Raw genomic sequence first — 12,721 nt, forward strand, 5'->3', positions numbered from 1 at the left:
CTAGCAAAACTGTGTAACGTGGGCACAGTGATGCTAATTAAAGAACTGCACTCAGAAAGCCTCTTAGGCAGTTTTCACACTTTGAACCAGTCCAAACCCGAGCCACTCTAAACTGGAGCAGAGCCATGAGGCTGGCGAAGCCCCTCATATCAGATTCTCTCTGTGTGACCGTCGTTAAGAGCCTGTTCAGACTTAGTTTAGCCTGACGGAGGTGTGTCCGCGCCGCTCTGTGCGCATCTTTTCCTCTCCGGCGTCGCACACGGGAACACGTGACACGTGTGATGCAGCCATGTGAGGCAGAGGAAGGGTGTGACAGCGAGAGGAAGAGCGGTGCTGTGTCAGGTCTGGTGTTACATGCAAATCCATGTAAGTGGGAAAAGAGAAACATGGACCGCCACACTGCTGGAATGTAACCAAGCACATTTACTCCAATACAAGTAAGATTTTAAGGTGTTATTTCCACTCCATGTCTCCATTTTATGATACTTTGTACTTCTACTCTGCTTCATTTTGGAAGCAAATACTGTGATTTTTAAATTAAGATAGCCAGCAGTTTATGAAGTAGCTGAAATTAGCACCACCGTTAGCAGCTGCAACATCAGTGATGTTTCCACATTAATGCTAATACTTCTGTGCAGTAATTAAGATTTTAAATGCAGGACTTTTACTTGTGGTGGAGTATTTTCACCTTTGAATACTTCTTAGTCGTGCATCCTGTGGACTCGTGGTCTAAGGTGAACACGCCTTGTAGTTCCTGTGTCCCCAGTTTGATTCCTGCCTTGCTGCATGTAATCCTGCTCACTCTTCTCCTGTCTGTCTCTACTGCCAGCCGCAGAATAAAGGCAGAATTTACAAGAAAAAGTTATACCTGGACATAACCATCTGTTAAAAATGAGTTCAAAGAGACATTTTTTTCTAACCGTGAAATAGCCTTGAAGTATTTGCAGCCACTGCATCCAAACTCATCCAGAGGAGATGCTTCAAACACTGAATGGAAATCAAAAGTACGTCTACCAGCTGGGAGGTTTCCCATATAATGATAATAATGCTCTCGCTCTCACTGACGCCTTCGCAGCCACCTTTTAAACCTCCACGCTGTTAATGAGCCACGATTGGATAGTTTTTAAAAGATTGTCTCTGACCCTGCTGTGCACAAGGAGCGTGGAGGAAAAGCCTGGCTATCCATCAGTCATGAAGGCAGCGTGGGTCTGTCTGCAGTGTGCACTCCTTCAGTCCTTCCCCCTGCTGCCTGACCTTCACACACACACACACACGCACACACACACAGCAGAGCACATACAGTACACATGTGTGTCTGCTTTCTCCTCACTCCCTGCCTTTTCTCTCTTGATCTCAGTGTGGTCTCCCAAACTGAAATATTGATGTGAGGAGACTGGAGTGTTTTTATTGAAGGAAAGTGGCACGGCGTGGTCAGGTGTGTGTGTGTGTGTGTGTGTGTGTGTGTGTGTGTGTGTGTGTGTGTGTGTGTGTGTGGAGGAGATCAGCTCAGAGTCTCTGACAGATCATCAGCATGAGTTCACCTCCTGCTCCGGTCTGCGTCTGCCTGCTGAACACTGCGTGTGTCGATGCATTTGGCTGTTTGGTGTGTTTCCACCGTCCGTTCCACGTACATGTGTCGTGTTTCTGCAGACTGTTTGCACAATTCGTAATTGCTGGTGTCATTTCCTCACTATCATTTTTCATGCTCTGTAATCAGCATCGTCCTTTTCCACTGATGCATATATTTGCCTGCTACATTACCGTCTCATTGATAATCGATTATGAAGGATTATGCCAAGAATAGAAGTGGCATCTCTACTTATAAGAGAGTTGGACACTGACTTCCTTTTTGTGCACATTTAGAACGTAAATCAGGATAAAACCCGATGCTCTCTGACCACGTGTTAAAATGATTCATATTATGCTGCAGATTGTGTTCTAGATGTCTTGAATTAGGTTGAAATCCGTCGTTTGGAAACACGATGCTTTGCTGTCAGTGTTGTAGCTCCCGCGCTAGCTTTGCTCTGATTCTCCGTCTTTATTCTGAAAAGGCTCTGTCATCATAGTTAGAAGTGAGGAAAGATCCCACTTTGATCACTTCCTCAAAGTCTTTATAGCAAGTCAGCTTTGCAGAGTGTCCCTCCTCCCCTCCTCTCCACCTGCAGCACTCATATATTTTTCAGCAGAGAGCTTGGGGGAGAGCCAGGTACACTATTAGAGGGATGACTCAGAAGTGGGACTGGATGGCTTCACAGACTGGAGGTAATCCTGGCTCCTGGACCTGAAAATAGCCTGGATCGTCCTCTCCTACTTTCCTTCCCCCTCTTCTCATTTCACAGCTCTTCTCTTCCCTCTGATACCTTTCAGCACCATGACTTCTTTACTTTGTACTCTCTGCATATTCTCTCAGAGAAATCATTTTCTCTTTCTCCTTTTCCCCTGTTCGCCACCCTTAAACTCTTCCTTGAGCCTCCAAAATGTTCTCCTCAACTTCTGACTTCTATTTCTATTCCCACTTCTCCTCACCCGCTTTCCTTTCTCCTCCTCTCCTCCATCCTTCCAAAAAAAGAGGAGGTACTTTTGGGTGCGAGCGAGCCTGGGCTCACATGGCATGAAGGGCGAAGACACACAAAGGGAACGGGGGGTAGGGGAAAGGAAAGAATTGATTTTCCAGTCAGAGAGGGCATCCAGTGAAGGACTAAACCTGCCCTCAGGGCTCCGGCTGGCTCAGGCCAGCTCCTGATGGGAAAGGCCAGCCGATGACCTTAAGACTCAACTGATCATGTTTTCCTCTTCAGAGATGAAGTGTTCCGCTGGTTTTTATCCAAATGCCAGGGTGCTCATTCAGTCGAGCTCTCAGATCAGAAAGGTGTCAAAGACCTGTTTTGGGGGAGCCGATGGAGGCTCTGTGAGGGTGTGTTTACATGTGTGGGTATATTTCTGTGAATGTGAGCCTAACCCTGTTTGCCCTTCACGAGGAGCGCGGCGCAGCTTCCCCTCCGGCATTCCGGCGAGATGGAGAAGTAACGAGACATATCACAACACGCACACACAAACACACAAACACACAAACGCAGGACCATTGGCTGGCCGGCAGCCATGACAGATGGGGGAGTTCGGTTCATGGGGGTTGCCATGGAAACCGGCATCAGCGCTACCCCGAGCTTCTCCGCTCCGCATGAGCCGAGATGTGGAGAGGCTGGCGCTCTGCAGAGGAGTGCAGCGTGGGCAGCAGAAGCCTTTCGCTCGTTGTTTATGACTTACTGTTGTTGCGCAACACGTCGGTGTCATCAGGTCCGCGACTCATCTCCTAAGTTTAGATTTGAGGGACCGGGATCGGCGGCTTTGTGTGCATCCCGCAGTAATTGCAGTTAATGGATTTGTTTACGAACGGACAGCCCTGATCGGTAACTGTGCCAGTGAGAAAGTGTGCCACGACGAGCCCTCGACTGAACGGGCAGAGGTGGCTGATGTGTGTTTACCACAGTTCTAGCTTCCTGTCGCCACCCCTCCTCCCCGAGCACTGTTGCATTTACATTACGTCTTCCTCTCGCCCCCCCTCGCATTTACATCACATTATTTTGCTCCCTCTCTCCGAGCAGCAGCCATTAACATTTGTGCCTTCGTCTTCTCACTCTTTGATTCCCGCCATCGATCCTGTTTAAGAGCAAACGAGGCAAAGCACGCGTTCACCCAGAAAGGGCCTAACTAGATGTGACAGGCACTAAAAGCCAATCCGCTGCTGCTGCTGCTCCAGCCTGGCGACACCATATGGATCATTACTTCAACAGGACTCCTGCTTGATTTCTTCTTCTGTTATTCGTCTTATTTTTCTCCAGCATGCTCACATATACACAATCTCTCCTGTGTGAGAGGATTTAAGGACATGCAGCAGCATAATCCTGCACATACACTCTTGTTCCCTCCCACACACACTCCTGTACCCTCTGACTTGCACAATCATACTCTGTTATGCACAACATCATACTACAATACAACTACACTCCCACATTGTCCTCCCTCATGATAGTAAATGTTATTTAAATGCTTCTTGTACCTGAAAAGGTTTTGGTCTGTGCCACAGCTACACAGCTTCAACGTGGCTGCAAACCAATCATGAGCTGATCACCTTCCTGTTTAGCTCAGCTGCTGTCCTTTCTGAAGGAATAGCTCCACATTTTGGGAATGTGCTCACTTTCTTGTGTGTTTGCGTTCTTGCCAAGAGTTCGATGAGAGGTTCGATACAGCTCTCTCGTCCGTAAGGTAAATATGAAGCTGCGGCCAGTTAGCTTAGCTTATCACAAAGACTGACAGAAAGAGCTAGCTTCTCTGTCCAGTGGACCATGAGATTGGCGCCAACAGATTAGTGAAATGAGCAGCTGATCACACAAAGTCAGTTTGAGTTAAATCATTCAGTAATATAAGCTTTGAATTCTCTTGCAGCATCTGAGATATTGGGAGGTATAAGCTGTGTGAGAGTTAAAAAAAAAAAAAAGGCTACAGATGTTATTTCAGTGTGTCAGATGCACATTCAGTCAACACTTCCACAATCATGATCCACCCACGCAGGCGTTCGCACTTCTGTTGGCCTGATTAGACCTCTGCTGAGGACTCTGTGGGCAGGTACACACCGGCTTTGATTGACAGCTCCCTCACGCTCCCGTTGGTGTTGCTGCACCTGTTTGGGATGCAGAATTCAATTATAAAACCCAACCAGTGTTGACTGGATGTGGTTTCATAATACCACAAAAACGCTGCATATTCTGACTTGAATCAGCAGCGTTGTGCGGCGCATAAATAAAACACCACACAGACCAGCAGCACTGTGAACAGTACAGACTAATAAACATATTTCACACGGTTTGCTGCCACCAAGTCCAAATGGAAATTGTTGTGTCTCCGCCAACCCTGACAAGCTGTTAGAAGATGAAGTTTAAGTTTCCTGCAGCGACGTTCTTGTCAGTTCATAGAATTTGGTGACGCCGGCGTGTGGATCTAATGAGCCAGGGTAATTGAAAACACCTGTGTGGACCTTTAATATGCTGCTCATCTCATTTTCAGTCTCATTCACAAACAAAATCATCCTCTTGTACCAACAATGTCCTTCTCATGCACAGCAGCAGGGGTGTATAATGGTATGTGTGCAACAGGGTGATAGTATGCATGAGTGAGTTTATACGAACGTACAGTGGTGTGTGTGTTTGTGTGGAAGCGAGCGTGATTTATGACCTCAAACAGGACTGTGTGTGTGAGTATGACTGTGCATATAAAAGTGTACACAGTAGTGTGTGTGTGGCGTATTTGTGAGATTATGAAGCTGTATGTGAGAGCAGGAATGATTTATGGCCTTCATATTTTTGCTCTCTCACACACACACGGGTCACTAATGGATCTGCATATTTTATTCTTGTGCATTAAACTATGACTGAATGTAATGTGAAGCCACTGAGGCAAGCTGCTTGTATATTAGGGTTGCAGTAATAAGAGTATATGAGTAAACTTTGATTCTGTCTGTAAATGTGTGCAACTTTTCACCTGCCAGCATCCAATCTCTGTCGTCCTCTCTGCTTTCTTTTATCGTCTCCGTGCAGCGAGAAGCGGAAGCTGCAGGTCAACATCGCCAGTCCCATCCAGTGCAGCATGAACGGCAGGAAGTGCACGGTCATCGTGGAGCCCAAGATCAACCAATCACAGCCAGACTTCACCAAGAGCCGATCTGGTTACATCCTGGCCGTTCCTGGGAACTAAAGCGAGCAAAGAGCAGCGACGGCTGATGTCAAAGCAGGCCCAGATGATGATGATGGTGATGATGATGATTCACTTCTGATTCACTTTTTTTGCAGAGCTGCTGATAATGTGACGATTTAGATAGCAGCTCTGTAGGAGGATTGGTCTAATTGAATCCTCGAAACGCAAAGCCATGCCAAAATTTGACCTGTTTTTGTAGATTTCTATGCAATGTTGTTATAAACAGGAAGTGTACAATACGCCTCCATGCAAAATGTTGTTAGGTAAACAAGTTTTTTTAAATGCACTACAGGATAATCCACCAAAGTTGTGCTCTTTCCTTTTTGAATCCAAATTTCAAACGATTTGCTTCGTGCAATATTTAGTTTATTGTAGATGGAATATTGTGGTCGTCAAGGTGAGAGGAGATTATGCAGCAACTGTTCTCTGAACCACTGATGTTGCATAATCAGAAAAAAATCCAAAGGCTTTGCAGGAATTTATAATCCCTGCGGCTGCGAGTGCAGGAGCCAGACCAAAAGTGAAACCCTGAAAACTGAAGTAAAATTCTGTTTATGTATGTTTTTTTCGATACTCAGCTCTGATTTATCTGCTCTTGGCACAGAAGAAAACACTTCTTGTGATTTATATTCTGAGGAATAATAATAACTTTGATTGAAGTCTTACCTACCTACATGGTAAATGAAAGGAAATCCACGTTCAGTCCTTTAAATGTTTACAATCACATATGTATGGGAACAGCAGGTGTGGAAATGTGATTCAGTGGTTCAGTCGGTGTCTGAGGCACAAATATCCAAATCAAATTCATGGTTAGTTTGTTCGTCACAGGATGTGTTGAGCATATCCGGAACATCGCAAACCTGCTACATGCAAAGCGTTAAAATCTCTTAATTTAAATTGTGCTTCTTGTATTCTCTAATGCAATGTTTGTACTTTTATAATACTCTAATACAGCTTATATATCAAAGGTTAGAATATACTTTATTCAGCGTAAAATTACAGATGTGTGTGTGCACAGCACTTATTCTGCATTTAGTCTAGAAAGGGATGTATAGCTAAAACTGAAAAACAGATGGCAGATATGTTTGCCTAGGTCTATTTTTCCCAAGAGGTATTTTGAGTTCATACTCTTAATTTGTAAGACTTAATGCTCTATCTTAGCAGCAGAGGCCAGTACTGTATAATCCCACGTGAACTCCAGCCCCTGGACACAGTCTCATTTGCTGTCTTTGTGTTGAGCGAATAGCCCAATGACTTCCATTTGACGAATATCCCCTTCATCATGGAGAAAGAGTGTGTGTGTACTGTATGTGTGTTGATGAGCTCTTCTAGCTCTCCTCTTCTTGGCTCTGAGGCCGAGTCTGGCTCGTGGCCACAGTGAGGGAGTGAAGACAGAGGGGTGTGAAGTCTGCTGGCCTGGTTTACCTCCCCGTCGAACGATGGGAATGGCTGCTTGTATGAGCGGTGGACTGTTTGGAGTCTTGATTTTCATCTGATGCTGCTGCTAAACTCCCTTCACTTTCACTTTCAAAGCCAAATCACACAAATGAAATCATCGGCACTTGAACACTTTGGTTTGTACTGTTCTCACAAGCTGTCGGCTGTGCTGAAAACGTTCACTGTTTTTATTCTTTGGTAAGTGTTAGCACATTGCAATATGTTCTTTTTCCAACCGTTTCAAAAAATGTGTGGCAGCACAGAAGCTCGTGAGATGGAGATGTCTGGCTTTACACTGTGTGTTTAATATTAATATCCATCCACAGACTCAATACATAAGGCATAAATATCTCTTCTTTGGCCAAGTGAAGATGTGTTTGCTGCTAGCACAATAGAGATTAGCTCTAACATGCTAGCTTTGTGATGAGGTTGTTTTCTTAATCTCTAATGTGCTAGCTAACCTCAAACATACTAGCTACCTTCTAACATGCTAGCTAAACTTCTAACACAAATTAACCTCTAACATGCTAGATAACCTCTACGATACTAGCTAACTTCTAACATGCTGGCTAACCTCCAATATGCTAGCGAACCTCTAACATGCTAGCTAACTTCTGACATGCTAGCTAAAATTCTATTACATTATCTAACCTCTAATATGCTGGCTAAACTTCTGACATGCTAGCTAACCTCTGACATGCTAGCCCGCCGGCTCTGTAACCTTTCGTCTAGTTTCTCTGGATGGAGGAGTTTTCTCCCTCCTGGTATTTTATTGTCAAAACTGATCATCATTTTATTAGGTAAAGAGTTGATGAGGAGGGAACAAACACTATGACCTAGCAAGCTTGCTAACTTTATGTTAGAATGCTAACTGTCAGTTAGCAGTTGACACCAAATGAACAGATAAATGTATAATTTTATCAATCTTTCTCATATAGTCACCAATGGCTAAACCTTGGGAATGTTGGTTGGCAGCCCTGTGTTGAAACACTTTATTTAAGGACATTTCTGCCATGGACTTTTGTCTCACTGTCTTGATGTAAAATAAGAGTACAAAGCTATAAAGCTACAGTGGCTTCCTCCATTTAGGACTCTGGCACTTCACGATGATTCGCTGTTAGTAAGTGGAGCTAATTTACATGTCAGAGTTCACCAAAGTTGAACTTGACGTGATTAACATCGCCCCCAAGAGCGAATCCACTGATTACATCTAGGCTTAGAAGCTAGTACTCAGAAAAATTTTATATAAGAACAGTTCCTAAATGGATCTTTAAAGCCAACGTGGACAAGAAGTCCTTAACGCTGAGAAAAAGAATAACACAATTAGAAATTCATGATTATGTGAGCCGGTCAAAAGCTCCAGAACTGTCACCTCATTGTCGAATGTGTGACGAATGGAAATATGGATGTGTGTTTTTGTTATTTTCATGCCACAATGTTAGTTATCGTACATCTGACAGGAGTTGAGCGACTTGAATTCGCTCGATATCGAGGTCTTTGTCTCTTTGTCTACAGACTCAGTAAAGAACACTGACTGCCGGCTGAGGAGCGACAGCCCAAGGTTATGAATCGCGGCTCCCTCGGTGTCTGGCCTAGTTGAGGAGGCAGAGGCACTCTTCTCCACTTTACTTCAGCCAGAAGGAAAAGTTGCTAGCAGTCATTTTAGCCGCAGCAGCACAGTCCTCTAATTGTGCCTGAGTGTTGTCTGAACACAAGTCGTTTATCTTAATTAGTTTGCAAGTGCCCCTGTCTTTTGAAGAGGAGATCTCCATTCTACCTCGCAGCTTTGTGGTGGCTGACCTTGCCCTGTTGCTTGATAAGGCACTTTGATGCAGAAAAGAGTTGTTTGGGGAGGCTGGTGCGCTCGCGGTGTGGATTAAGGAAGTGACATGGGTAACTTTAATGGGCGGTTTTCAAAGGAGCTCAGGCGCAGGAGCTGCTGTGATGAGAGTGTGTGGACTGTAACGCTGCAGCTCTCCGTATCCTTCAGCCTGGTAATCTCCCACAGGGCCTCTCCTCTCCGCTCTGCTCTGCTATTCACCGCTCGTCATTAGGATGGACTCCGTGTCACTTCAGCGCTTCTCTCTGCTTTCTTAAGGCAAAGGGGGTTGGTGAACAAAGCCTCGCTTGGCCTCCTCTTCTTCTCAACTCCCTCTGCTTTCTTTTCCTCCCTCCCTCCTTTTCCACTTTGCTTCCTCTGTCAAATCACTTCGCTCCTCGCCCGGTTGGGCCGGCTGTACCGTCCTGCAGGCCAGTGAAGGTTCTCCCATTCTTTTTTTTTTTTTTCCTTCAGCCGTCCTGTGCCCAGGAGGCGTGGAAATAAAACGAGAAACTACACCAGCAAGAAAAACAAAGCATGAACAATAGGAGTATGGTGCAGCAGCAAGAGCATATTAACCTGAAATGTAAACACTGTGGAACCAAAGCTTATCAAAGGATGAGAAGAGAGTCATTCTGCGTCTTTATTACTGTTAACAAATTTCACAAAAAGACCAAAAACAACATCTGGCACTAAGCCCATGGGCTCCTAGTGAAGATGTAATTCTATGAAAAACAGCTAACAGGTATTTATTTTCTAACACAGCTGTGGGTGTTAGCAAACATTACTCAAACAGTGGGAACAGTGCATTTGTCAGGGACTATTTTCAGCTGTGGATTAATACATATTTGATGCAATAGTGAATATTTCCAGCAGCAGGATGGTGTAGAAGTCTATAAACTACAATGGAGCTTCATGGCATAGAGGAATATGATATATCAGGTTTCAGAGACGCACTCAATGCTTGTTAGTAGGATGCATTCACTGATGGTTTTGGGCTTTTCATGGGATTTGTTGACAATAACAAAAATAGGAAATATCACCAGATTTATCCTTCAGTGATTTCATTGTGGTGTGCAAACCCAATCAGCCAAGATTACTTTTCCATTATGTTGATTATCAGCTTTGCCGCAAGTGTGAAAATCACAGGCTTGTCCTAATTACCCCTTTGTAATTGGGCTTGAAAGAATGTCAAATATGAATGTTAACAGGAGGAGACTTGTGCCATTGTGTTCTTCCCTTCATCTTAGTTTTTTTTGTTTCAGAAACATTTAACACTCTGTCGTCAAGCCCGTCCACGTTAGCCAAAGGGGAACAGTTCCACTTCTTTTCCATAATTTATTCCAAGCTCTGTGGCTTTAAGCAAAATCTGTATGTACACACTATCCATTCAGTATGTGCCTAATTTTATATTAAGTTTATATTTTGCATATTTGTGATTACGTACCATAAATATACTGTAATATCCAGATCTAAAGGGAACTTCACCGTTGTAATACTATTTTTGTGCAAATGTCTTCTGTATAAATGCAGGTTATGCATTCCACGATGTTCCATAATGAAAAATATGTCATTAATCATTTTATTAATAAATTTATTTGCTTCAAAAGCCGCTTCTGTTTGTCATTCTCCACGCTAGTTTGCTGTGTTGTTGCTGTTGTTTCGATCAGAAGTCGTTGGCGTGGAAATCATGCAAACGCTGATGTCATGTTGACTCAAATGTTTCCTAAGGCGATGTGGTAATAGCTTGGTGGAGCTCAACGTTAATCCACCCACTAACAGCTGTTTGCACCGGGTGACGTCGAGACGGCTAAAACCCCTGCAGTCGGCATGACAACACCGCTTCCCACCGCCACTGTGTCGGCCATCAGCAGCTACCTCAGCAGGGGTTTCTAATCCACCGGCTGATGGATGACTATCTGCTGTGAGGAGCGGGACGACTCCTTTTATTCCCAAAGGGCAGTGACGAAGCCTGACCTGGTGGTTAAATAAATGGGAATTAATGAAGAGAGAGTGATGTGTGATGAGTGAACTGACCCAAACTAATCTGTGAGTGTGGGAGTCTCAGGATGTTCGAACATGCAGCACTGATTCCCCACCAGGACATGCTGCTGCTGCTGCTGCTGCTGCTGCTGCTGCTGCTGGAAGGTTTTTATCCACATATTTGTGTTTAGGAGGAACGTAAACACACATATAGGGTTGCAGATAGATGTGAGGCTCATACTGTCACAGTACACGACAAAGTGGCAGCTACAGTAAAGCCTCCCACCAGCCTGAGTCATTTGTACTGAAAGCAATGAACAGCACTCGCTGTGACCGAGAAGGCATGAACGCTAGCTGACAAGTGAGCAGGGAAGTAGAGATCAGTAAAAGTGGTGGCTGAACGGTCGGCACTTCCAGTTTCTTTCATTCCAAGTGTTAGTAGGACAAATACAAACCAAGTCTACTGAAAAAGGTAAAATTAAAGGCACTGGGGTTACTCAACACCTGGTGGTCCTGCTCTATACATAGTGTACCTATTGCATGTCCTCCGTCGCTTTTCCCTCCTTTGTTTTACCCAATTAAGGGTTTCTCTTGGGTCTTTATCCCTTTCTAAATTGAGGATCATGGGATAGAGGGTTTCTATTTGTCAAACTTTGTCAGACTTGTTTTGACTGGTCTCAGCTCTGTGCCATTGACAGCAATATATAAGCATGTCTCCTTAAATCTGTCCCCAGAGCAGCTGGCTACACCTTCAATCAATACCACACTGTTTAGTTAAAATGAGAGCCTACATGTATCTGGAGACACCTGATGAGGGACGGAACAGGAAATGATATTGTTTTGCTGTGTTTTACATGCATTTTTTACAGTTTTGCCTTTATTTGACAGTGACAGAGAGAGAAGATCCTCTGCAGACAGCAAATCAGGTGCACTGTAGCTATGTGATGTGGTAACCAGTAGGCCAGTGGATGCTCTGTGTTTGCAATTGTTGTCCAATAGGTTGTTTGCAGATGATGTCACATCGCTCTTTTGTTGTGGCGGGATCTGCAGATGGAGGGCAGGAAGTGATTTTCTGCTAAGGAAGCACAATAACACACTCAAAATGCCAATGTTTCACACCGTTCATGTTGCTCAGATCGAACTGAGAAACCAAGAGGAGCTTTTAGTACCAAACGTTGTTCAAAAGGGTGAAAAGGAAGAAACCACCTGAAAAAAGCAAAAAAAATGGCTGGTTAACCATCTGTGGTCGAGAGGAGCCCAGTCACAAACACACATTAAATCTGCATTTACAGTTTCACTTAACACAGCTGAACGTAAATAACGTGCCCTGTCTTGTTTTTTGTGATGATCCACATCTTTATCTGTGTTTCACTGGACCTTTCTGAGCAGTTAACCCTAACGTAAACATCAACATTCAGCACCGCGCTGCTGAACGTTTGCTGCAGGACAATAAAAGCTACGCACCCGAGCAAAAACTAAATGACAGTCATCCTGGAGCACCTTGCTCGTGAGTTGTGGACCCATTCTTTTATATGCTTTCGTTTGGCTATAGGTTTAAGTTTTCCCATGTAGACACACATGAGGAGCTGTGTGATGGTTTAGCGTGGTTGCTCAGAGGCACTTTGACATGTGGATACGTAGAGGTGGGTATCAAACCTCCAACCCTGTGATTACTGGCTTACACTTACACACAAGTGACTGGTTCAGTGTAAAATTCATGGTTTTGAGCAGAAA

General features: G+C 44.4%; 1 protein-coding gene across 1 annotated transcript in view; it reads left to right on the plus strand.

The window, feature by feature from the left end:
* The window catches only part of myo1d (myosin 1D), an 82,895-nt gene extending 76,176 nt beyond the window's left edge, over positions 1-6,719 (plus strand). The window contains exon 22 of the mRNA XM_076759829.1: positions 5,592-6,719. Coding sequence (XP_076615944.1) covers positions 5,592-5,748 — 157 coding nt within the window. The 3' untranslated portion in view covers positions 5,749-6,719. The remainder of the gene's footprint in view (positions 1-5,591) is intronic.
* Positions 6,720-12,721: the final 6,002 nt, after the last annotated feature.

Source organism: Chaetodon auriga, chromosome 20 (genome assembly GCF_051107435.1).
Source record: "Chaetodon auriga isolate fChaAug3 chromosome 20, fChaAug3.hap1, whole genome shotgun sequence".
NCBI classification, from domain to species: Eukaryota; Metazoa; Chordata; class Actinopteri; order Chaetodontiformes; family Chaetodontidae; genus Chaetodon; species Chaetodon auriga.